This window comes from Mustelus asterias, chromosome 19 (assembly GCF_964213995.1).
Source record: "Mustelus asterias chromosome 19, sMusAst1.hap1.1, whole genome shotgun sequence".
Lineage (NCBI taxonomy): Eukaryota > Metazoa > Chordata > Chondrichthyes > Carcharhiniformes > Triakidae > Mustelus > Mustelus asterias.
The window spans coordinates 54,414,191-54,438,710 of record NC_135819.1 but is presented as its reverse complement, the minus strand read 5'-3'; the positions used below and the strand labels follow the sequence as shown (position 1 = coordinate 54,438,710).

At 44.6% G+C, this 24,520-nt stretch overlaps 1 protein-coding gene across 2 annotated transcripts in view; it reads left to right on the top strand.

Annotated features, from left to right (window-relative positions):
• The window catches only part of LOC144507572 (interleukin-17 receptor E-like protein), a 54,667-nt gene extending 32,571 nt beyond the window's left edge, over positions 1–22,096 (top strand). Inside the window, exons 11-18 of one of the 2 annotated variants that reach the window (XM_078234720.1) lie at positions 2,436–2,480; positions 3,214–3,271; positions 5,357–5,505; positions 6,555–6,620; positions 7,107–7,164; positions 17,259–17,369; positions 18,875–18,929; positions 20,023–22,096. In XM_078234720.1, the coding sequence (XP_078090846.1) occupies positions 2,436–2,480; positions 3,214–3,271; positions 5,357–5,505; positions 6,555–6,620; positions 7,107–7,164; positions 17,259–17,369; positions 18,875–18,929; positions 20,023–20,059 (579 nt within the window). In that variant the 3' untranslated portion in view covers positions 20,060–22,096. The remainder of the gene's footprint in view (positions 1–2,435; positions 2,481–3,213; positions 3,272–5,356; positions 5,506–6,554; positions 6,621–7,106; positions 7,165–17,258; positions 17,370–18,874; positions 18,930–20,022) is intronic. The other variant, XR_013500118.1, reaches the window with a different exon arrangement.
• The last annotated feature ends 2,424 nt before the right edge of the window (positions 22,097–24,520 follow it).

Genomic DNA, 24,520 nt, shown 5'->3' with positions numbered 1-24,520 from the left:
CCAACGCCCAATATATAAATCAGGATGATGGGATGACATTTATTTATCTTTTAACAATGTTTCTTCAAAGTTACTTTCATTTTCTGGTGGGTGATAAGATTTTACTAGTTCTCCCAAAAGACACTTGGCCAATCACGTTCCGAGCAGACTTCAAATGTGAGGTCAGTTCTGGAGAGCTGGAGTTTCCAGGAAATTGAGTACAGCAGAAAATAGATGCAGTCCAAATTCCTACAGGGCAATTTCCAAAGCTCGGAAGAGTAATTCACACATGTCCGTAACAATATAAGCATATCTAAATATTACAACTTTGAGTTTTGAAATACTAAGGCAGTTTTGTTAGAGAATCGACTGCGGAAGTCAGTCTTGATAAGCAAAGGTCAAACTGCAGTTCAGTTTTAAAAATGTGTGGCTCGAACAGCAAATTTCTTGGTTTATTTTGATTTTCCTTCTTTGTATTTGCAATCACTTGTTTCTTCAAAATGAGTTTTACATGAGGAAGAATATAATACACAGCTTCACATACCATCACATACACTGCTTCATATTTCCAGCAGGTGGACTGGCTTAACCTTCATTAAGATGAGGCCGAATATGAATTGTTATTCATGCAATGAATAATAAGATGTGCTGGTTAGGTTGATTGGTTATGCTAAGTTGCCCCTTAGTGTCAGGGAGACTAGTGGGTTAATGTGTGGGTTTACAGAGATAGGGCCTGGGTGGGATGGTTGGGCCGAATGGCCTCCTTCTGCACTGTAGGGATTCTATGATTACACTGTTTGATTTGACAGCCAATAAGTGAACACACAGCAACAAATACATTAAATCTACCTTCAATCATGTCTTAAGGGGTCCCTCCTTCATCAATAAGAAATCATGCCACCCTGTTCTGATTGGTGGGCTAAAATGTTTGCTTTTACTCAGTCCCAGCATGAAATCAGTCCGTACTAGACTTTGCCATCTATAAGCTGAATCTTATGTTGGAGGTGGGGGTCTTGCCTACCAGCTGGAAAGCCCATCAGTTTTATGTCCATCAGGCAAATTCAAGGACACCAGCGGGCCTCCTTCCAGAATTGATTTGATTTAATTTATTATTGTCATGTTTATTGGGATACAGTGAAAAGTATTGTTTCTTATGCGCTTTGCAGACAAAGCATTCGGTTAATAGAGAAGGAAATGAGAGAGTGCAGAATGCAGTGTTATAGCTAGGGTGTAGAGAAAGATCAACTTAATACCTAATAACAACTTAATAAAATTTCTGATGGCAGCAGAGAAGAAGCTGTTCTTGAGTCAGCTGGTACGTGACCTCAGATTTTTGTATCTTTTTCCCGACGGAAGAAGGTGGAAGAGCATATGTCTGAGGTGCGTGGGGTCCTTAATTAAGCTGGCTGCTTTCCCAAGGCAGCGGGAAGTGTAGACAGCGTCAATGGATGGGACACTGGTTTGCGTGATGGTCTGGGCTATGCTCACAACTCTTTGTAGTTTCTTGCAGTTTTGGGCAGAGCAGGAGCCATACCAAGCTGTGATACATCTGGAAAGAATGCTTTCTATGGTGCATCTGCAGACGTTGGTGAGAGTCGTAGCGGACATGCCAAATTTGAAGCCCTGGAGGTGGAGATGCCACCTTCCTAGAGTTGCCAGTCAATCGGAGGTGCAGACTGCCGGTTGGCAGGCCCGGCTGGTACGGAGCAAATTGCAGCGGAGGTGGGAGAGGCCCTGAAGTGATCATCAATTAGCCACTAAAGGATCTCAAGTGGGAGGAGGTCAACCAGGGGTTTTCCCGCTCAGAACCTCCTTCTGGTGGAGACGGAAAGGTGTCCGGTGTTGGTTCTGCTGCCAAGCCACCAAACCTTTCAGGCCTCCCACCTCATATCAGATGGGGGCAGAAGATTCCACCCATTTCTAAATATTGGCCTTATTTGCCAATAGATGTCATCAATTAATCTCAAACATTTAGTGTCTGTTCATTTGTTTCCTTTGTTCACACTCCCTCCCTTTTCCAAGGCATTGGCTGTAGAACTGCACTTAATACTGGCCTTTTCTGTCAAGCTCTTCTACCCTGAACAGCCAGTTCATGCTGTGTACATAACAAATAGAACCGTTTCATGTGACCCGTGCAATCATTTTAAATGACAAGTACAGTGTACAAGTCCATAGATCCAAAACAATGAAGGACCAATTAAGGGTTGATAGTAGGAAACTTTTCTTCATAGAAAGATTGATTAATGCAAGGAATTGGTTCCTGGTTAGGGTGGAGCTGAAACTCTGGCATTGCCTCATCAATTATTAGATTGAATTAGGGAAATTAAGGGTCAGTCTAGATGAATGAACTATAAGAAGAGGTAAATGTTTCATGCAAATAATTTTGTTTTTAAACACTCAATAGTCAATTCTTGTCTGAAAATAATATTGGCTATTTCAAATACTTTGTTGAACAGGTCAGGTATTCACGTGTTGACCCACACCCAAGGCTCTGTGTGAAGGTAAAACATTTTCCGTTCTTTCATTTTAAATAGAATTCTTTACTTTCCAGTAATTGCTGCACCCCCCACCCCTCCCCCCACCCCACCCCCAGCTTGGTGCTGTTTGCCACCCACATTTCCCAGCTGTGGAATCCTGACCGATGGTTTTTATTTATTGATCCAGCTTTAAGAGTTGCGAAGGTGAATTGTGATACTCTCTCCCACTGTTGCTGGATTGTTGAAATCAGTCAATTTGAGTGCAGACAGGGGGGTTGGGAGAGTGGGGGGGGGGGGGGCGGAGGGGGGTCGAAGCTGGGATCTTTTGATATGTGCGGTTGCATTAAATGCTAAGTTTTCCAGTTGAGCATTTTTTTATGTTTGCTCGACGATCAAATGTCCAGAGCTGGAAGTATAATGGCAACTTTCTTGGGACTTTATTTTGGAACAGGATAAAGTCTTTGAAAGTAATCAAGGGAAATGGAGGGAAGGGGCGGGATCAGGCTATTGAATTTGATGATCAGCCATGATCAAAGTGAATGGCGGAGCAGGTTCGAAGGGCCGAATGGCCTACTCCTGCTTCTATTTTCAATGCTACTCTAAATGATGTAAGGGAATCTACACTGATCTCTTTGATGCTGCATTAAGCTGCCCATCCTCATGCATGCAGGTGCTAAAATATAAAGATTTTACAGGCTATTAATGTTTTAAACACATTCATACTAACCTGAATGTACATTTTAAATTTGCTTTACAGTTTACCACAGATGAGGGTTTTTGGGTCAGATGTCCTTTTGCTTCTGGATATTTACCAGGTAACTTTGCATTTTAAAAAGGAAATGTACTCACCCTATGGTTTGGCACTGAGCCACACACATCCTGTAATGTCCCAGGTTTGATCTCTGGTTGCTTCTGATCAGAGTTCGCTAACCTCAGTCAGAGCAGAGGTTGCAAGATTGCAACTGGGTTAGATAGTTGCGGTTCACGCTCTGCATGGCGTGTAGGTTTACATGCTTGTGTGAAAAACTGCGTGCACTAGTTTGACATTGTCAGCGATGCATTTAGGAAATTTAAAGTGAATCTGTTAACCAGTAAGTGGCTGGAGGAAATTAAATCCCATGATTACTTTCTGGTGGAAATATGCATACATGTGGACAGTTTGGCTAAGTGTTATAAATTCGAAGGCGACATGTTGTGGCTTCAACAATGAACGATTTATTACTAATATTATATATATATATAAGAAATGGGTCTGATGGAACTGATACGTAACTCGACTCTCATCTCTTTCCTGGCTCCAACTGAGGATCCCCCCCATCCCCGGATGCACGCCCTTGCTCCTGATTGGCTCGGTTTCCCATGCTGCCTTTCCATAGCGCCAGGCCCAATCACATGGTCTGCAAAGGATCGCCTCTTTAAAGAGGCCACGTTACCACACTAAGAAATATGCTGGACCGTATCCAGCTGTGATACTCTCTAAGGTTGATAATTTGTTGACATTTTCTTCGAGCTGGAACATTTGGACCCTCTAATAACACTAAAAATATTGGAAATACAGGTTCAAAAGTTGTCAAATTGCTGAGCTGACTCCTGGGTTTTTCTCCAAGTTTTGAATTGGCTGAGATTTTAAAAAATCAATTTTTATATCGGAGTGAAGAGACGGGGATATCTTGGGGACTTTTTTTTAGTAAATTAGACATCTGGAAAAAAAACAAGTATTTCTTCACAGCTCCTGAGGCAAGGGAGGCTGCCCAGAAATAAAAACAATCTGGCATGCTCTGAATGGAGTTAAAGAGCAATCAACAAAAGGAAAAACACCTAAAGGACAGAGTTCAAAAAGGCATTGTTTACATTTATACTTACATTGAGGTGTGCAAACATGTTTGAGTGAGATAATGATAGGATGGTGCAAAAGTATACCTTGTTAAATCTCTCACACTTCCACCAGAAATATGAAGAATTTCCATAATCTTGTGACTGAGGATTTGCTTCCTTTAATCAAAAGAACACAAAAAAAATTAAAGGATGGGAATTTACTTCATGGAACCCTACAGTTCAGAAGGAGGCCATTTGGCTCACTGAGCCTGCACAGACAACAATCCCACCCAGGCCCTATCCCTATGACCTCATGTATTTATCCTGCTCATCCCCCTGACATTAAGGGGCAATTTAACATGGCCAATCAACCTAATCTGCACATCTTTGGACTGTGGGAGGAAACTGGAGAAAACCCATGCAGACACAGGGAGAATGTGCAAATTCCACACCGACAGTCACCCAAGGCTGGAATTGAACCCGGATCTCTGGCGCTGTGAGGCAGCAGTGCTAACCGCTGTGCCACCGTGCCACCCACTTACCTGATCATTCCACGACAAGAGGACTGTTTTATGGTTAACTGATTGTTGTTGCCACCAGGTTTCCTTTCATTTTAATAGAAACACTATCCTTCTCCTCCTCCCCTCCCACCCCAGCACCACTTTGACTGGAAGCTGCTACAAGTGTCAGCAGACCTACTGTGAAGCAAATACACTCAGACACAAAAGCCTTGTGCAGGAGATGACAGACTCTGTGTAAAGTGTATACAATTGGAATAGATCTTGACTTTGCCTGGCAGTACAAAAAAGATGGCAGCGAGGTGGGCTGCCAGTTTTATGTGGCTCCCAATTTAGCTTTCCATTGATCTCAATAGGAGAGATGTAAAACGGGCTGTTAACCTATTATCACTCATTTCACACTGTCGCGCAAATGTTTGTAGCATGAAGCGTCCGGCGCTGATTCATAATGTAAAAATTCTGGTCATGAATGAGATGTGCCTGCCTCAAAGCTATTAGCGTACTATTTTGAGAACAGACATCTAACCACAATTGTCACGGTTAATGACTGTATTTATATATTTATAGTTTGGAACATGAGTACTGATGGGCAGTTGGGGAAACTGCAGCTTACGTTCATGACTCAGGATAAGGCTGAGTTCAAGATGGCTCTGTGTAACAGAACCACATCCTACGAGTGTGAACCGCTGAAGGAGCTACATGTTACAGCAAATACAGTGAGTTCATGTTGAGTTGTTGATTAGACCACAGGTTAATCAATAGGGCTGAAAGATACTATAAATGTTAACATAATACGGTTTTTGATACAATAGAATATTTTCCCCCCGAAGACTTGGGAAGGTTTATCGATATTCAAATATATAAAATATCTTCAAAAGACAGTCTTTCCCAATGAAATAAACCTTAAATTTAACGTAAAACTTTTAACATTTGCTTTTTTGCATCACACAATTAAGACATTGATTTTTTTTATTATTATGGTACACATTCTTGATTTATTATTGTCACATGTACTGGGATACAGTGAAAAGTATTGTTTCTTGCGTGCGATACAGACAAAACATACCACTCATAGAGTACATAGGGGGAAAGAAAAAGGATAAGGTGCAGAATATAGTGTTGCAGTTACAAGTAGGGTGAAGAGAAAAATTGGTTTAATATATGATAGGACCATTCAAAAGTCTGATGACAGCAGGGAAGAAGCTGTTCTTGAGTCGGCTGGTACATGTTTTCAGACTTTTGTATCTTTTTCCCGATGGAAGAAGGTGGAAGAGAGTATATTTCGATTGTGTGGGATCCTTGATTATGCTAGCTACTTTCCTGAGGTAGCGAGAAGTGTAGACAGAGTCAATGGATGGCAGACTGGTTTGTGTGATTGCCTGGGCTTCGTTTACAACGCTTTGTAGTTTCTTGCGGCCTTGGTCAGAGCAGGAGGCATACCAAGCTGTGATACATCTGGACAGGATGCTTTCAATGGTGCAGTTGTAAAAATTGGTAAGAGTCGTAGTGAACATGCCAAATTTCCTTAGCCTTCCAAGAAAGTAGAACAGAGGTAACATTCAGAAGTAATCTGGTTCGGCATTTAAAATGGTTCAAAGAGAAAAATCACATTGTGTTTGGTAATATATATATAATTTAAATACTGTTTGTTTTAAAGTAGATGTTTAAATAGAAAGATTTGCAATAGCTTGAAAGTTGTTTATTGATTATATTTTAGTTTCGGTGTCAAAACAATAACACATTAAAATGTTTTGCTGTATTACAGATTGGTGCCTTTTCTAGAGTTTTTAACTTGTCCCACGAAGAATGTGGCAGCAATTATTGTGTGCAGGTACGTGAGTGCCATCTCTTAAGTAAAGATAGATTAATTTAATTTTTCCTTCTTAAGTTTTCAGTTCCTGTTCTGAAGCTGGGGCCTATTGTGATTAAACTCAAGTGGCCGTGGTCCTTTTTTGATATCTTATTCCTGTAGGAGACAAGTCAGGCTTTGGAAGTGGGTGCCACTTGATCTTGGTTCAGCCATGTAGTGCATGCTCTATCTTCACCAGAATACATCCAGCGGGGGATTTGCTCCATTGCAATTCAGAGCAGAAAACCTGGATCATTTCTCTAGCCAGGGACGATTATGCTGTTTTGGCCTTTCACTCACTGCCTCTTGCTTGAGGTCAGCCAACTAATTGCAGGCCATGTACTACTGTAGCTCATGAACTTATAGTCTGGTACATTTACCCACTGTGCTGTCAGGGTTTCATTGATTTTTTAAAAAATGCACTAATTAACAATTGATAATACAAATCCAAATAATTTGCCTTGACAGGGGTGGCGAACGGATATAGAATATTCTGTTCGGATTGAGTTCTGTGACATTATGTGCAGTAAGTAGCTGATTTATCTTCTTTGCCAACACAGATCCAATGTAGCTAAGATGCACTGTATTCTGCTTTTCAATTTCTGCTGAGAAATCTGTTTCAAGTAGCTTGTTACAATACGCAGTTCATGCAGATAGGGCGCTGCACCGTTGAAGGCATAATCTCTTGGACGGGGCGTTAAACTCGGGCCCCATTCCTCTCAGATGGACATAAAATATCACATGGTACTGTTTGAGAATAGAAAGGGAGTTCTACCCGAGTCCCGGTCAATATTCATCCCTCAGTCAACATCACAAAAAACACAGATTTTCTGGTCATTTGTACACAGCTGTATGAGAGAGCTTGCTTGCATGCAAATTGGTGGCTTGAGTTTCCTACATTATAACAATTACATTTTGAAAATACTTCAATGGATGCAAAGCCTGAGGTTATGAATGGCACTGGATAATTAAAAGTTACTTCTAGTAATTGAGACTGTGGAAAAAATTAGGCTGAAATATTTGTGATATTAAGTAAAGATTGAAAAGCATTTCACCTGATTTGATCTCCATAACAGTTGTGGACTATCACTTAGAAGTGCACTAATGATAATGCCAATCTGAAGTGAGAATAAATAATTACCTTTTCACTTTTAATCTGTGCAACAATATGTAAAATAGATTGAATTGGGTCACAGCCAAGTTGGAAAAGAAACATTATTGGAATAGCACGGGGCTTGGTGGCACTGTGGTAAGGTGATGAAAAAGGCCTTTATCAATTGAGGGATACATTACAAAAGCAGGGAAGTCACGTTGGAGCTGTATGTGAGGCCACAGCTAGAGAACTGTGTGCAGTTCTGGTTGCCACCTTAATAGAAGGATGTGATTGCATTGGAAGGGGTGCAGAGAGATTCACCAGGACACTGCCTGGGATGGCACATTTAAGTTGTGAAAAGAGAATGGATAGGCCTGGGTTGTTTGTGTTGGAGCAGAGAAGACTGAGGGGCGAAAAAACAAATGACTGCGGATGCTGGAATCTGAAACCAAAAGAGAAAATGCTGGAAAGTCTCAGCAGGTCTGGCAGCATCTGTAAGGAGAGAAAAGAGCTGACGTTTCGAGTCCAGATGACCCTTTGTCAAAGACTGAGGGGCAACCTGATTGAGGTGTACAAGATTATGAGGGGCATGGACAGAGTGGATAAGGAGCAGCTGTTGCCCTTAGTTGAAGGGTCAGTCACGAGGGGACATAGGTTCAAAGTGAGGGGCAGGAGATTTAGGCGGATGTGAGGAAAAACCTTTCTACCCTGAGGGTGGTGACGGCCTGGAGTGCACTGCCTCGGCGGGTGGTGGAGGTGAGTTGCCTCACATCCTTTAAAATGTATCTGGATGTGCATTTGGCACATCATAATTTTCAAGACAATGGGCTAAATTGCCAGTAAATGGGATTGGATGGGAGGTCAGGTGTTTTTCCTGTGTCAGTGCAGACCCGATGGACCGAAGGGCTTCTTCTAAACTGCATAATCCTGTGACTCACTGAGAAGTTCACCAACGCTCTAAGTGAGGAGACACCAATACTGTACTGATTTTCTGATCTTACCTGCTCCGTGCAGAGTTGTACTGATCAGAGGACTGGCATATTTGAGCCTTTACCAACACTGATCCCTACAGTGCAGAAAAGGTCATTTGGCCCATCAATCCTACATTTACTCTCTGACAGAGTATCTTACCCAGGCCCTCTCCTCCCGCCCAATCCCTGTAATCCCACACAATGGCTGATCCATTTAACCTACTCATGTTGGGACATTAAGGAGCAATTTAGCATAGCCAATCAATCTAACCTGCACATCTTTGGACTGTGGGAAGAAACCTACACAGACACTGGAAGAGCGTGCAAACTCCACACAGACAGTCACTCAAGGCTGGAGTTGAACCCAGGCTGCTGGCACTGTGAGGCAGCAGTGCTAACTACTGTGTCACTGTGCTGCCCAAATGATAGGGATGGATTAGCATCGGATCCAAAGTGCTTATCAAACCCTAACACTTGAAGATTAGGTTTCTGACCTACATTCTTGACTATGGGAGGAGGATAGGCTGAATAGTCAGAATGAGGAAATGTCAGAAGTATTCCGTGTGTGTCATCATGGGAAGCAAATCACTCATTTAATGTGTAAGCAAAACAAATGCAGTTGAAAGGTTTGCTCTGAGTTGTGGCACTGTAATTGTAATTAGAATATATCCATTTGTCACGACATAAGTTTCTGAGTTGATTCTTGGTATGTGGAAAATGCCCTATTATCTACTCTTACACGCTCTGAGGATATTTTATAGAAGGAAGTGTGGGACTAGAGTCAAATACAGACCAAATGAACAAAGAACAAAGAATAGTACATGATGCGCGACAATCAAGCACGTGGAACAAGGCTTCAGTATCGAAGGCTTTTATTGTCTAACAATGGAACTACTAACACGAATACACCAGTTCAGACTGAAGGGGTCCTGCCGGAGCAGAGGGTCTTATACCTCTCCTCCGGAGGCGGGGCCCCACCGGGATGTGCCATAATAACATTAACAACAGGTAAACATCCTAACCCAACAACATTGTACAACCCCCACAGTGACAACACCCTAACCCAACAGTAACCTAAGAACAACCCCCAGTGGTAACCAACGATGGTTCACCACATTCACCCCTCCTTTAAAAACAAGGCCGGCGGGGTGCAAAAAAAAAACAGGTCATATGTACAAAATTCACAAGTCCAGACGGTCTGGAGGACCGCACCGTCGCTGTGATCTCCTCAACACCGGTTGCGAAACCGGAGCAGGTGCTTGCGGTGGCGTTCTCTCCAAAACAACGTCTGGCTGTCCCCTCAAGGACTCCCAGGCCGGTTGGCCCTGGTGAGGCGATGGTGCAGGGGATCCTGGAACCTTCGGTGGTGGCGCCGATCTCCGAGTCTCAGGCAAGCTATACATGGGAGTAGAACTGTTATGCACTGGTCCCGGTGCTGACCGCGCCACGTCTGGGGAAGAAATGAGTAGTAGGGGATTCGTGACAGGGGGTATGGGAGCGACAGGAGTTGCTACGTCCCCTGCGGGCGCCAGGTCTCTAATGGAGACAGTGTCCTCTCGCCCGTCAGGATATGCCACATAGGCATACTGAGGGTTGGCGTGGAGGAGTTGGACCGGTTCGACCAAGGGGTCGGACCTGCGAGCCCTCACATGTCGCCGCAGAAGGACGGGTCCTGGGTACGTCAACCAGGCTGGTAATGAGATCCCCGAGGACGACTTCCGAGGGAATGAGAACATCCTCTCGTGGGGAGTAGCATTGGTTGCCGTACACAGGAGGGAGCGGATAGAATGGAGCGCATTTGGAAGGACCTCCTGCCAACGGGAGACTGGAAGGCCCCTGGATTTCAGTGCCAGTAGGACAGCCTTCCAGACTGTAGCATTCTCCCTTTCCACCTGTCCGTTACCCCTAGGGTTGTAGCTCGTGGTTCTACTAGAGGCAATCCCGAATGAGAGCAGGAATTGCCTCAAGTCGTTGCTCCTGAACGACGAGCCCCTGTCGCTATGAATGTAGCAGGGGTACCCGAACAGGGTAAAAAGCTCACCGAATGCCTTGATGACGGTGGCAGTCGACGTGTCCGCACAGGGGACAACAAACGGGAACCGGGAGTACTCGTCTATTATGTTGAGGAAATAGACGTTCCGGTCCGTTGAGGGAAGGGGGCCCTTAAAATCCACACTCAGCCTCTCAAAAGGGCGAGTGGCCTTGACCAATTGTGCCCGGTCTGGTCGATAAAAGTGTGGTTTGCATTCTGCGCAAATCCGACAGCTTCTCGTCACTGACCTGACATCCTCCACCGAGTAGGGCAGGTTGCGGGCTTTGACGAAATGGTAGAGTCGGGTGACTCCAGGATGACACAAGTCATTGTGGAGGGCCTTCAAGCGGTCCTCCTGCATGATGGCGCATGTTCCGCGCGAGAGGGCATCCGAGGGCTCATTGAGCTTCCCTGGACGATACATAATATCGTAATTATAGGTGGAGAGCTCAATTCTCCACCGCAAGATCTTATCGTTCTTGATCTTGCCCCTCTGCGTGTTGCTGAACATAAACGCCACGGATCGTTGATCCGTGATCAGAGTGAACCGCTTCCCCGCCAGGTAATGGCGCCAGTGTCTGACTGCCTCCACAATGGCCTGAGCCTCCTTCTCCACCGCTGAGTGCCGAATTTCGGGGCCTTGAAGGGTGCGGGAAAAGAACGCGACGGGCCTGCCTGCCTGGTTTAGTGTGGCGGCTAGGGCGAAATCAGATGCATCACTCTCCACCTGGAAAGGGATGGATTCATCCACCGCGTGCATCGTGGCTTTCGAAATGTCGCTTTTCAAAGCCTTGTAGGCCAATTGGGCCTCCGGCGTAAGTGGGAAGGTCGTGGACTTGATGAGCGGACGAGCTTTGTCCGCGTAGTTGGGGACCCACTGCGCATAGTACGAAAAGAACCCGAGGCATCTCCTCAGTGCTTTCGTGCTAGCGGGCAAGGGAAGTTCAGTAAGGGGGCGCATACGGTCTGGATCAGGGCCAATGACCCCGTTTTCCACCACGTATCCGAGGATGGCTAACCTGCGCGTACGGAATACGCACTTCTCCCTGTTTTGGTCAGATTCAGGCGAGATGCGGTGCGCAGAAAGTGTTGGAGATTCGTGTCATGGTCCTGCTGGTCATGGCCGCAGATGGTGACGTTATCCGGGTACGGGAAGGTAGCCCGCAACCCGTTCTGGTCCACCATTCGGTCCATAGCACGCTGGAAGACCGAGACCCCATTGGTGACACCAAATGGAACCCTGAGGAAATGGTATAGACGACCATCCGCCTCAAAAGCCGCATATTGTCGGTCCTCTGGGCGGATGGGGAGTTGATGGTAGGCGGACTTAAGGTCTATGGTAGAGAACACTCGGTACTGCGCAATCTGATTGACCATATCAGAAATGCGCGGGAGAGGATACGCATCCAGCTGCGTATAACGGTTAATGGTCTGACTGTAGTCGATGACCATCCAAGGTTTGTTCCCGCTTTTGACTACCACGACCTGCGCTCTCCACGGACTAGCACTGGCCTGTATGATCCCTTCCTTGAGGAGCCGCTGAACCTCAGATCTAATAAAGATCCGGTCCTCAGCGCTGTAACGCCTACTTTTAGTAGCGATGGGCTTGCAGCCTGGTACCAGATTCTTAAATAGGGATGGTGTAGTGATTTTCAGAGTGGAAAGATTGCATGCGGGGCGCTTTGGGCAATTTGGAGGCTGCGGCTGATTCCCTACTGCCAGTGAAGGGAGTGGCCCACCGTACTGTAGGATCACACTCTTCATGTGGACCATAAAATTTAGTCCGAGGAGAATTGGCGCACAAAGGTGAGGTAACACAAGGAGCCTGTATTGCTCGTAAATTGTGCCCCGTACCTCTAGAGTTACCATACATCGTCCTTGGATCGGTACAGACCGGGACCGTGATGCCATGGAAATTGTCTGCTTGGCAGGGAGAACCCGGAGTCCACACCTTTTAGCAGTGTCAGGGTGTATGAAACTCTCGGTGCTCCCACTGTCAAACAGACAATTCACAGTTCGACCATTTACCTTTATATCCATCATTGAATTCTCAAGCCTGTGGTGCTTAGTCTGGTCCAGGGAGATCGACGCCACCGTTGGCCCCTGGGCGTCACTGCATGCCGCCGATGTTGATGCTGAGGACCCCTGCTGGTCGCTCCTAGTCGTCGTTGACCATGATGGCCGCCCCCATGAATCGCACGTGGGCGAGGGCGCCAAACGCAGCGACTCCTGGTGGTCTTCCTCCTCCTCCGTCAGCCACGATGGCGCCGTCCTGGATTCGCACGTGGTCGGACCTCGTGGGTACTGCGACGCCGAAGGAGATTGTCTCCGTTCTGGAGGGTTACAAGCTGCACTGCCGTTTTTGGACTTCGACCTGCAGACTTTACCGTAGTGGCCTTTTTTACCGCACTGGCTGCAGGTTGCCATTCTTGCCGGACACTGTTGCCGTGGATGCTTGGCCCCACCGCAAAAATAGCATCGCTGGCCACCTGGAGCTGCCGCCGTCGTCGGATCGATCTGGGAGCGCGGGTTTGCGGGGTGAGGAGGGAGCTGAGCTTGCACGTGGTCCTCGGGGTACAGCGCCAAGCTTTTCGACGCCGCTTCCAGCATCTCAGCCATCTCCATCGCTTGGGTCAAGTCGAGGTTCCCCTTTTCCAGTAATTTAAGCCGGATGTACGAGGACCCTACCCCTGCTACGAACGCGTCTCGGGCGAGGTCGTACATGTATTGTTCGGCTGATACGTCTTTACAATCGCAACCCCTGGCAAGCTGCAGGAGCTCATTGGCGTAGTCCTCCATGGTTTCGCCCGACTGCCGACGTCGTGTAGCGAGGAGGTAACGAGCGTGTATCTCGTTGGGTGGTTTCGTGTATCGTTTCTTCAAGAGCTCGATGGCCCTCGGGTAAGTGGGAGCCGCACGAATCGCGAGATAAATCGTGTCGCTTACCCTTGCGTGGAGGACTTGGAGTTTGTCGCTGTCTGTAGTAATAGCCACAGAGGCAGCCAGGTAGTCTTCGAAACACTTCCACCAGTGGTCGAAGGTGTTAGCGGCACCGACCGCACGTGGGTCCAACGCCAGACGATCTGGTTTCAAGATCTGTTCCATACTCTTTTTTTTGTACAGCTGAGAGTTTTCTGTTAGACAATAAAATTGATGCGCGACAATCAAGCACGTGGAACAAGGCTTCAGTATCGAAGGCTTTTATTGTCTAACAATGGAACTACTAACACGAATACACCAGTTCAGACTGAAGGGGTCCTGCCGGAGCAGAGGGTCTTATACCTCTCCTCCGGAGGCGGGGCCCCACCGGGATGTGCCATAATAACATTAACAACAGGTAAACACCCTAACCCAACAACATTGTACAACCCCCACAGTGACAACACCCTAACCCAACAGTAACCTAAGAACAACCCCCAGTGGTAACCAACGATGGTTCACCACAGTACAGCAGATGAACAGGCCCTTTGGCCCACCAAGCCTGTGCCGGTACATGATGTCTTTCTAAACTATAGACCTATTGCCTCTACGCAGAGAACACTCCTCTATTCCCTGCCTATTCATTTATCTGTCAAGATGCCCCTTAAATGAATTGGACTTTGTTGGTTTCTGTTCCTGGGTGATAACAGTGAACCAGTTAGTTTTTTTTATAACAGTCCATCAACTTTCATGGTTATTTTATTGGTGACAAGCCCACAATTTCCCAGATTTGGTGAATTCAGTTGCACAATTTGGGTTTGAACTCCTAACATCCTAGTGGTTAAGTCCAGTACCATAATCGATAAGTGATCATAACTGTGATAGTATAACATAGCGACTGAGGCAGGCTCTCACCATAGCTTCAACAGAGTGCCAGAAACTAAGCTGCGACCAAAGTGTGCTGGGCCCTGGCTTTCTGTGGTGACTTCGTCGGGGCAGAACCTAGGACTACTCTGATAAGGTTACCGACCTCTGAAATTCTAGTCAGGATTGGTGAGGGAAGGGTGCTGGTTTCATGAGTACATCAAATGGACTAAGTTCTGGTGCTCTGGCCTCTGCTGTTGCAGCAAGGTAGAGGTGAGTCCAGTTGCGGCCATAGCCTGACAAAGGCATTCAATTCACAGAAACTTCTCCCATCCCACAATCAAATCCCACAAACTTCCCCCACCCCACAGAATTATTGTAGAGTCAGTAGTGGAGATTCACGGCAACTCAAATCAGCGCATAGCCAAGATGGAATATTAGTATCAATGTGACAATTCCATCTGATCACATATATGTCAGCTGTGACCAACTGAATCAAAAAGATCCCACTGCCAGCCAATGGCAGGCAGCCTCTGCCATAGCAGATCAGCTGCGGGCGGAAGAGCACAAAATCCCATCCTACATTTATACTCATTATCCTATATAGTCAGTCGGCTGTGGATATTTTCTCGGTGTATATATACTCACTGTAAATGGTGTTTCCCATTGATTGCACCCTCCACCGCTGGGGGACACATGGTGGGGGCTTGCTGTCGGCAGGGCCAGACAGTTCTGCTGATGGGAAGTGTCAGACATTCCTGCTCATAGTCTCGGATTCTGGCACAATGGAGAGGATCCATGTTGTGGGGAAAATAGTGGAAGTGTCCCACTTTAGATCTTGTCCCAGGAAACTGCCAGGGAGTGGGGGCCAGGTCAGGGCTTCCAGGGTACTCCATTGGGGGGGGGGTTCCCATTATCTTCCCATTACATGGAGGGACAATGGTGAAGTGGGAGGGGAAGGGTTGTGCTGGCATGTCGGTGGTTGGGAGTGGGAGGGGATACTGAGAATGGGGGAGTGCCCCACGATGTTGGCAAAGATGGGGGGGGGGGTGTGGTCAGAGCACCCTGATACATGTGTGGTATTGTGTGGGTGGGGGAGGTTGACCTGACCATTGAGTGGTGGGGGGAAGGTTGGCCCTTTGTGTTTGAGGGTTAGGGGGTTCCCCTTGTCTGCCAAAGGGGTGGGGTGATGGGAATGGGGTGTAGAACTAGAGGGCACAGCCTCAAAATAAAGGGGGGTCAGTTTAGGACAGAGTTGAGGAGGAACTTCTTTTCTCAGAGGGTGGTGAATCTCTGGAATTCTCTGCCCACTGAAGCGGTGGAGGCTACCTCGTTGAATATGTTTAAATCACGGATAGATGGATTCCTGATCGGAAAGGGAATTAGAGGTTATGGGGAGCAGGCGGGTAAGTGGAACTGATCCACTTCAGATCAGCCATGATCTTATTGAATGGCGGGGCAGCCTCGAGGGGCTAGATGGCCTACTCCTGCTCCTATTTCTTATGTTCTTATGTCTTCGAGGTGGGGGGATACTTCATTTTTTTATTTTTAAACATTTGGACATGGTGCCAGATCCCTGAGTCAGGCCTTCCGTGCAGTTAACCTCCGCACTTGGCACCCCGCTCAGCTCTCCTCAGTCGCCCACCCGAATTCTAATCCAACCCATTCCCTAGATTGAAATTCTGATCTCCGGACGGGCATTTTTTTGAGGTTTGGATTCACGGAGCTGGGAATTCTCCAGTTTCTGGGCACCCAACACGGGAGTGAGAATCTGGGCCATAGTGAGAACGTTTCAAAGAACAAAGAAAATTACAGCGCAGAAACAGGCCCTTCAAGCCTGCATGCTGCTCACCTGAACTAAAACCCCCTACCCTTCCGGGGACCATATCCCTCTATTCCCATCCTATTCATGTTTTTGTCAAGACGCCCCTTAAAAGTCACTATCGTATCTGCTTCCACTACCTCCCCCCACCTTCCACTACCTGTGTGCAGTTACAAGCAAAACTGTTTCCATGTCACTAACATTCACAGAAAATCTTCCTACTACCTTAATGATTTCACTTGCGCGTTGTGGCCAGAAAAAATCTTATAAATGTGCCAAGTGATATGAAGGTGAACGGTTGACTCTATTCATGACAGAGCATGTCCAACAAGCCTGTTGAAACTAGGATAGAAATGTACTGAGGGGAGAAAGAGAACTGTTTGCAAATTGTAACAAAATGGTAAAAACAAGTTGGAGCATGTGATTTTGCTATAAGTAGCAAACTGGATTAAGCTTTCACCATTGGGAGTTAGAGGGTTTATTAGCCACACTGTGGTCTGAAGCAGCTGAGTTGAAAGCAACAGAACGGGAATAAAATTCAGACGGATCATTCTCTGTACATGAGGTGCGTCACAGGAAAATCTCAAAGGGAATAGGAGCAAACCATAAAACCTTAAACACTCTGGCTAAAGTTACAGCTTGAGGAGAAACAACATTATCAGTCTTTTAGTGAGAGGGACAGACCAGGGGAAATTGGGAATAGAGACCAGGCTCCACCTTTCCCCACCCTGACTTGAACTCACACGTTGTGGGCAAGAGACAGGCCACTGTTCGGGGGGGGGGGGGGGGGGGGGTGGGGGGGGGGGGGGGCTTCAGGGAGAGGTAAACTGAGATTGGAGTGATGTGGCCCCTTTGAAGATTTTACACATTGAATGTTGTACAAAAATGTTATTCAACATTTATTTGTTTCTTCTTCCAGAACGAAACTCTACAATTATCTCCTCGCATTATTTGTGGCCAATTGCAGTCACTGCCATTTTATTGATTCTCGTGACTGTGACGTTTTGTATTGGGTACATGGTCTGCAGAGGTGAGGAATAATAAAGGAAAAATAATCATTTTTGAACTGTGGCCATTATTGGCTGTGTGTTTCTCGGCCTTGAAAATAGTAAAAATATAAATGATTCAAGCTGATTGCTGCTCTGTGCAGTGTGCTCGGGTGATTATTTACAGTACAAACAGACATTTTTCAGTCTTGTTCTCTCAAGGGTCCAGTTTTTCTTCTCAAAGTCACTAACATTTTAAAACTTATTGGAATCCAAAAATAGGCCACAGTTTTCAGTGAGGCAGGTCTAAATCTTAAATTCTACTGTCTTTTAAATATACTTCCTAATTTAGTATTTATCTTCCACTTGGGTTAATCCTGTATCACTGTATACTAGTGAATTTTCCATTCCACCATTTTTGTGAGGACGCTTTTGTCGGTTTAAATTCGTATTGGCTTGAGCTTGTGCTGCATCTTTTAACACAGCCTGCCTGCTGGACAAGATAGTAAGAGTTTTAACAACACCAGGTTAAAGTCCAACAGGTTTATTTGGTAGCAAATGCAATTAGCTTTCGGAGCGCTGCTCCTTCGTCAGAACAAGCTGGACAAGAGGCAGTGGATGGGCCAAGAAATGTGAAAGTGACTATGTGGACACCACAGGTTCAATATCCTCACACCTGCTTACCTCCAAGATCCACCTTCTTGCTGGCCTGGTTGGCAAAGATGCCACCCACCACTGCAAGCTGTGGAATACCAATGGTAGCAGGATGGGACCTTTAATTGGGCCTCAATTGGCATCTGTACAGGTAGCCTTCCTCCTCTCCAGATCTAATTTGTGGGAGGTGGCGAGATCTCCACACTGCTCTTTTCCACTCGATCACATGGTTGCCCACCTCCAAATTTGTCGGGAAGTGGGGTTGGGGGTGGAGGGTTGGCATTAAATTCTGCCAATTTGGTGAAAGGATTTTATAACCATTTGAGATATCTACATGTGTTTCTTGTTCAGTCCCTGGAAAATTAATATTTTCCTTGCACATAATAATACTTTTCATCAGTTCTTGAAAAGTGAAAGTCAAATCATAAAGCCTCAATCCAACTTGTCTTTATCTCCTTAAAAGAAAATGAGTGTGGCAAATTAATCATTCTACCTGTTTTTATTATCAGCCAGATTTTGCAAAGACAACAGGCAGGATTTTCTAGCCGTGTTCACCCCGAAACTGGAAAATCCTGCCCGAGGTCAATGGACTTTCCATGGTCCACCCTTCGCCTGCTGCGATTCCCAATGGGAAAATTCACCCCAACAGATTTTAGTGGGGTTTATGGCAGGCTTCTGGATACCTGTGAGTCGAAGGCCAGTGTCACTAACGGTCCTCCGCAAGGCCAGCATAAAAATAGCTTTTGTGTAGATTCAACTGCACTAAGCCATTACAAATGGAATGCCCACATCCAGCATTTGTCTCACAATTGTGCTTTGGAAAAATAACATTGTATGTTCTTAATATTAAAAGATTTATTTTCTTTTTCTTTCATGCCACTCATCGTTTATATAGTCCTTCATCAGCCCTACAGAAAAGTATTTCTGCATTCGACCCAATCATCCAAAAGGTAGGAAACCTATAATGGTGGAAAAAAGCAGACACAAAACAAAGGTTTTCTTATTAGTCATCAATGCTTTGAGTTTTTTTTAATAGTGTAGATATGTGTGGATGACTTTGTTTCAGCCTCTTTTATTAATTAGAAAGTAACAATGATCAAAATTTTATTTTTGTTCACTTTGAAATATTATTATTTAATCCAACAGGATAACATTTGGAAGCATAACTTTTTAAACTGGACTTGAATCTTTTTCTCTTGGGACTACTTATTGTTCCACGCCTAAAGAATCTCTTACTCACCCATCTGAATCCCTCTATTTAATTCCTTTAAAGAGAATCTAGAAAATTATTACAGATAACATTGGAATGAGCTGATACAGAGGCTGGAACTTTACCACCTCGCCCGCCACAGAATTGGCGCAACGAGGGTCTGACAACGGAAATCTCCGTTGGCCTCGGGTGGGAATTTTCAGTCCTGCTCGAGCGAGGCTGGAAAATCCCGCCTATGGATTGCTATTTAAAAATTGTCAGCAATCCTGAGAATTTATGAATTCCTCCTTCCAACGTTGGTCAAGCCATATTAGAGATAATGGCCGGGATTCTCCGATCTTGCACACCCTGCCTCCACTGCCAGTGAGAGCGGAGAATTTGGCGCTCAGCCAAATATCTATTCACAGCAGCGAGACAGGAGAACCCCAGCCGTGGGTGAGGTCAGAGAATCCTGACCGATACATTTGATTGCTACTTTTTTTAGCAAACAAATTCCATTTTGGTTGGTTATCAATATATGGGGGTGGAGTTCCTATTTTGAAAAATGTTTTGCACTCAGGGGGGTGGTCTGAGAGGTATATTTGAATTCATTAAAATACATTTAAGTCAAGTTCTTGTCCTTTTTGGGTCTGAACCTTGCTATGTCACTGGCGAGTGGGCGGAGTATATCGTTGAATGCGATCTCTCCAGAGAGAATCACGGTTCCCAATTCTCTCCAGATTTTCAACCTATCTCACCGTTCTCTCTGATGCCAAAGGCGGGCTGAAAGTTGCCCCCTTGGAGTGCATTTCAGAGGAAATTCACAACTTTGATCTGCATCTCTCTATTTTCAGAATGTCTGTGGAAATACAAGGAACATCTCTCTTCTGAAGATTGTGGCAGCTACAGTGAGCTAACCAAAGGTTTTGTGACATTCCTCTGTGAAATGAGCAGGAGTTCACCCTAAGCTGCTTGTGTGAGAGAACGCTTCGGAACATCAGCAGATGTTCCATTATTTATTGCAGCAGAAGTTTTGCAAGACCATGGATGCAACTGCTAATCTTGTTTGATCAGAAGTCTGCATAGAAAAAAACTTCAATGCTTAGCTAAGAAAAATGGAAAGGCCAATAAGCTTAAGACTGGATATTTTGCTATTATGTTACTTGAGAATAAACAAAATTTTGTTTTCAGGTCTGAGCATGTAAAAGGTGCAGACAAATCCACATCTAGTTATTTATTTGACTGGCGTACGCTGAATCAAGTGTACATTTGTGCGTTACTGACTGGTGCTTATGAATATAGAACATGGGAATGTTTTTCATCTTTTTCCATTAGAATAATGACTCTTTATGTAGCTTAGTGGTAGCTGTGGAGTAATAAATCCTTTTATGTGAATCCATCCGTAAGTCTAGGGTGATGCAAATCTGAGTCAATTTGATTCTGCAGGGGAAGACTTATCCTTGCTTAGTACAGAGAATTGGAAATACTTATCTGTTGGCAGAAAGCCTGTCACATTTTCTCACATTCTCCAAAACATTAGTGGCATTAATGAAGTATAAAATGTGTGCAAAATGCTCAAGTACTAGTTCCATTCTTGAACCAGGATATATCATTTGTAAAGCCTTGGAGTGCTAGCTACATTCACTTAATGGCCAGAAATCCCTGACCTCACCCGTGGCTGGGATTCTCTGGTCCTGCTGCAATGAATGGAGTTTTGGCCAAATTCTCCGTTCTCTCTGGCACGGTGGCAGGGAGAACAAGATTGGAGAGTCCCGGTCAATATGTATGTATTTTTTTAAGGACCATCTGTGACGATCTGTTTGGAAAAGTGGACTGCTTTGGTGACCAGTGTACAATGCGCAAACGAATATGTTTCAAGCCATAACTTAATCTAGCACTGAATTAATAAATCAGCGATGTATTAAATATGTAACTTGTCTCCACTAGACAGATATTCTAAGCAACTGTCAAAAGTAGCTTGTACAACAATGTTGCATTTGCTAATGTGTTAAATTTGAAACAAAACATTTTGAGATTTGAAAATGTTTTTATCTGAACATCTTTTCCTCTTAAGAATTTTCTCTCTCAATGCTACAACAGTGAAACAAGTATTAGTGAAGCTGCAACTCGGAATTGTGCACAATTCGTAGAGATTTATTTAAAATGTTAAGAGACCTCTCTGTAAAAAAATAAAATCTTTATATTGTTCAGTAGCACTTGTAATTTTTTCGTATGAACCATATCCCTTACCATGTTAAGGAACAGTTTTGTAAAAGACCTCATGGTAAAACATACAAGCGATATAAGATACGACCACAAACATTATGATTGGCTTTGATTTGACAAATACCATATTGATTTGTTCTTAAACATATTAAAAAGTGGGAGAGGCAGTAATGTAGTGGTATTGTCGCTGGATTAGTAATCTAGAAACCCAGTCTGGGGACCTGGATTCGAATCCCGCCATACCAGATGTTGAAATTTGAATCCAATAAAAATCTGGAATTTAAAGTCTAATGATGACCATGAAACCATTGTCGTAAACACCCATCTGGTTCACTAATGTCCTGTAGGGAAGGAAATCTGCCTTCCTTATCTGGTCTGGCTCCAGATCCACAGCAAAGTGGTTGACTCTTAAAATGTCCCCAGGGGTGGGCAACAAATGCTGGCCCAGCCAGCGACACCCACTTCCCATGAACGAATAAAATATGCTTGAGTGGTTGTTCTCCTTGGTGATTGAAATATTTCTCTATCTGTATTCATAAACTGGAAATGCATTGGTAAGAGGATAGGAGAATACAAGATAATTACAGTATTAACTTGTCACATTTTTAATTGTGTAAATATAGAACACATTTTGCTAAGTATATGATATGAATTCCAATATAATTTTTTTAAAAACATGAATAAAGGAAACTTATTTTTTATATTTCTGCATTTCTATTAATTTGATGTTTTTGAGTGACCGCTGTGGGTCGTTTTCTCTCACTGTTAGAATATTTATTCCGACGGGGTGGTGATTGTGGAGCTCATAGCACTGGTTTAGTGCAGGATGGCAAATCTGAGGTGAACGACTCATGTGCTACAATGCACTTTATCATAAAACCGACAAAACCAGCCAAATGCCAGATTTCCCGCCGCTCTGGGCCTGGTTGGAAAATGCCTTTCATCATTTTAATGTATTCCTCTCTCTTGAACCTCTGATTACATTCTGAACCTGAAAGGGGTTCAGCAAAACCTTGTGCCTGGAATCAAATCGTTAACAAAAGGAAAGCTTGAATCAGTCAGGAATGGTTTATCTGCTTTTATTTGCAAACAATAGAATGTAAAAAAACAGGAATTTAGAACAAAGTTGGACAAAAGAAAACGGAATGAGAGAGGACAAGACAAACAGAATGAGAGTGGAATATTTTAAAATTAAAATGAGTTTGAATATTTTAGTTTACAGCTAATATTAGAAAGTCTATCAATCGTGGCATTCAAGTCACTTTAGTAGCACAAAATATTTGTTTCAATTTCACAATGAATGAACTTAAATGGATTTAAATTTTTCAAAACCAGGCAGCTCAGAAGACAGTAATTTTGTAAGAGACCACTTAGCAGTCAAAGGGTTGTCTGCTCAATTAAGTTCACTATTTATTACAAAAAACAAAAAAAGTACAGCACTGGAACAGACCCTTCAGCCCCCTCCAAGCCTATGCTGATCATGATGCCCTAACTAAACTGAAAAAAACTTTCTGCCTTCCATTCCCTCCCTATTCATGTACCCATCCAGATGCCCCTTATATGTTGCTAATGTACCTGCTTCCACCACCTCCTCTGGCAACGCGTTCAGGCACCACCACACTCTGTGTGAAAAACCTCCCCCCCCACCCCGCACATCTCCCTTAAACATTCCCTTTGGGGCAGTACCATGGCACAGTGGTTAGCATTGCTGCCTCACAGCGTCGGGGACCCGGGTTCAATTCTGGCCTCGGGAGACTGTCTGTGTGAAGTTTGCACATTTCTCCCTGTGACTTTGCTCTGGGTGCTCTGGTTTCCCCCCACTGTTGAAAGATGTGCGGGTTAAGTTGATTGGCCATGCTAAATTGCCCCTTCATGTCAGGGGGATTAGCAGGATAAATCCCCGCAGGATTAATAAAATTCAAGTTTGATTTCAACAGGACTATCGCGTAAACTGATTGAATTTCTAGTTAAATGCTCTGTACCCTGATGGCATGCTTCACAGGTATTTCAATTCACATTTCCTGATTTTAACAAACTTGAACTTTCTTCTGTCTCCAATTGTCGGTCAGCAGTTATAAAGTCTGGGTTATTAAATCTGTTCATTAAGGTATAAAGGCTTGTTCCAGGTACTAATTAAAGAGTTATTAGATATGCAAAGATGTGAACAGCTGCTTACCAAATCTTTTTATGCAGGTCAGTTACATTTTGCTTTTCATAGAAATCATAGAAACCCTACAGTGCAGAAGGAGGCCATTCGGCCCATCGAGTCTGCACCGACCACAATCCCACCCAGGCCCTACCCCCATATCCCTACATATTTACCCGCTAATCCCTCTAACCTGCGCATTTCAGGACTCTAAGGGGCAATTTTTAGCATGGCCAATCAACCTAACCCGCACATCTTTGGACTGTGGGAGGAAACCGGAGCACCCGGAGGAAACCCAAGCAGACACGAGGAGAATGTGCAAACTCCACACAGACAGTGACCCAAGCCGGGAATCGAACCCAGGTCCCTGGAGCTGTGAAGCAGCAATGCTAACCACTGTGCTACCGTGAAACCTGATTTATTTGCCAACTTTTTATTCTGAGTTTTTTGGTCTGAAATGTTTGTGCTTAATATCTTTCGTACAGTTAATTTGCGAAGTTGCATTCTGTATAGCCAATGCAAGAATTGTTGACTCTTCTAAAACATTGCATTGGGAAACCTAAGTATGCCTGTTGTCATAATCTGGTCATAATCCAGATTCTTTATTCGTTGCAAGGATCCATTTCATAGGGGAAACCCATGCTTCCTATAACCTGAAGCATGATCTAATACAAACTTGTGTGCAATTGTTCGCTGTGGAGTGTACAATGAGTCCTTTTGGTATTGAGGCATCAATTGGGATTGATGTGGGATACCTTGAGGCTCATTAACTGAAAAACTGGTCTCCAATTACAAACTGTGAATGGGATTCACCAAGACGTGAATCTATGCAGACAACAGAGTAACCTTTTGTTTTACCGTGATTCTGCAAATTAATGAAACTCCATGCAGTAGTCTACTACTTCTACTCCCTTGGGGCGGTACCATGGCACAGTGGTTAGCATTGCTGCCTCACAGCGCCGGGGACCCAGGTTCAATTC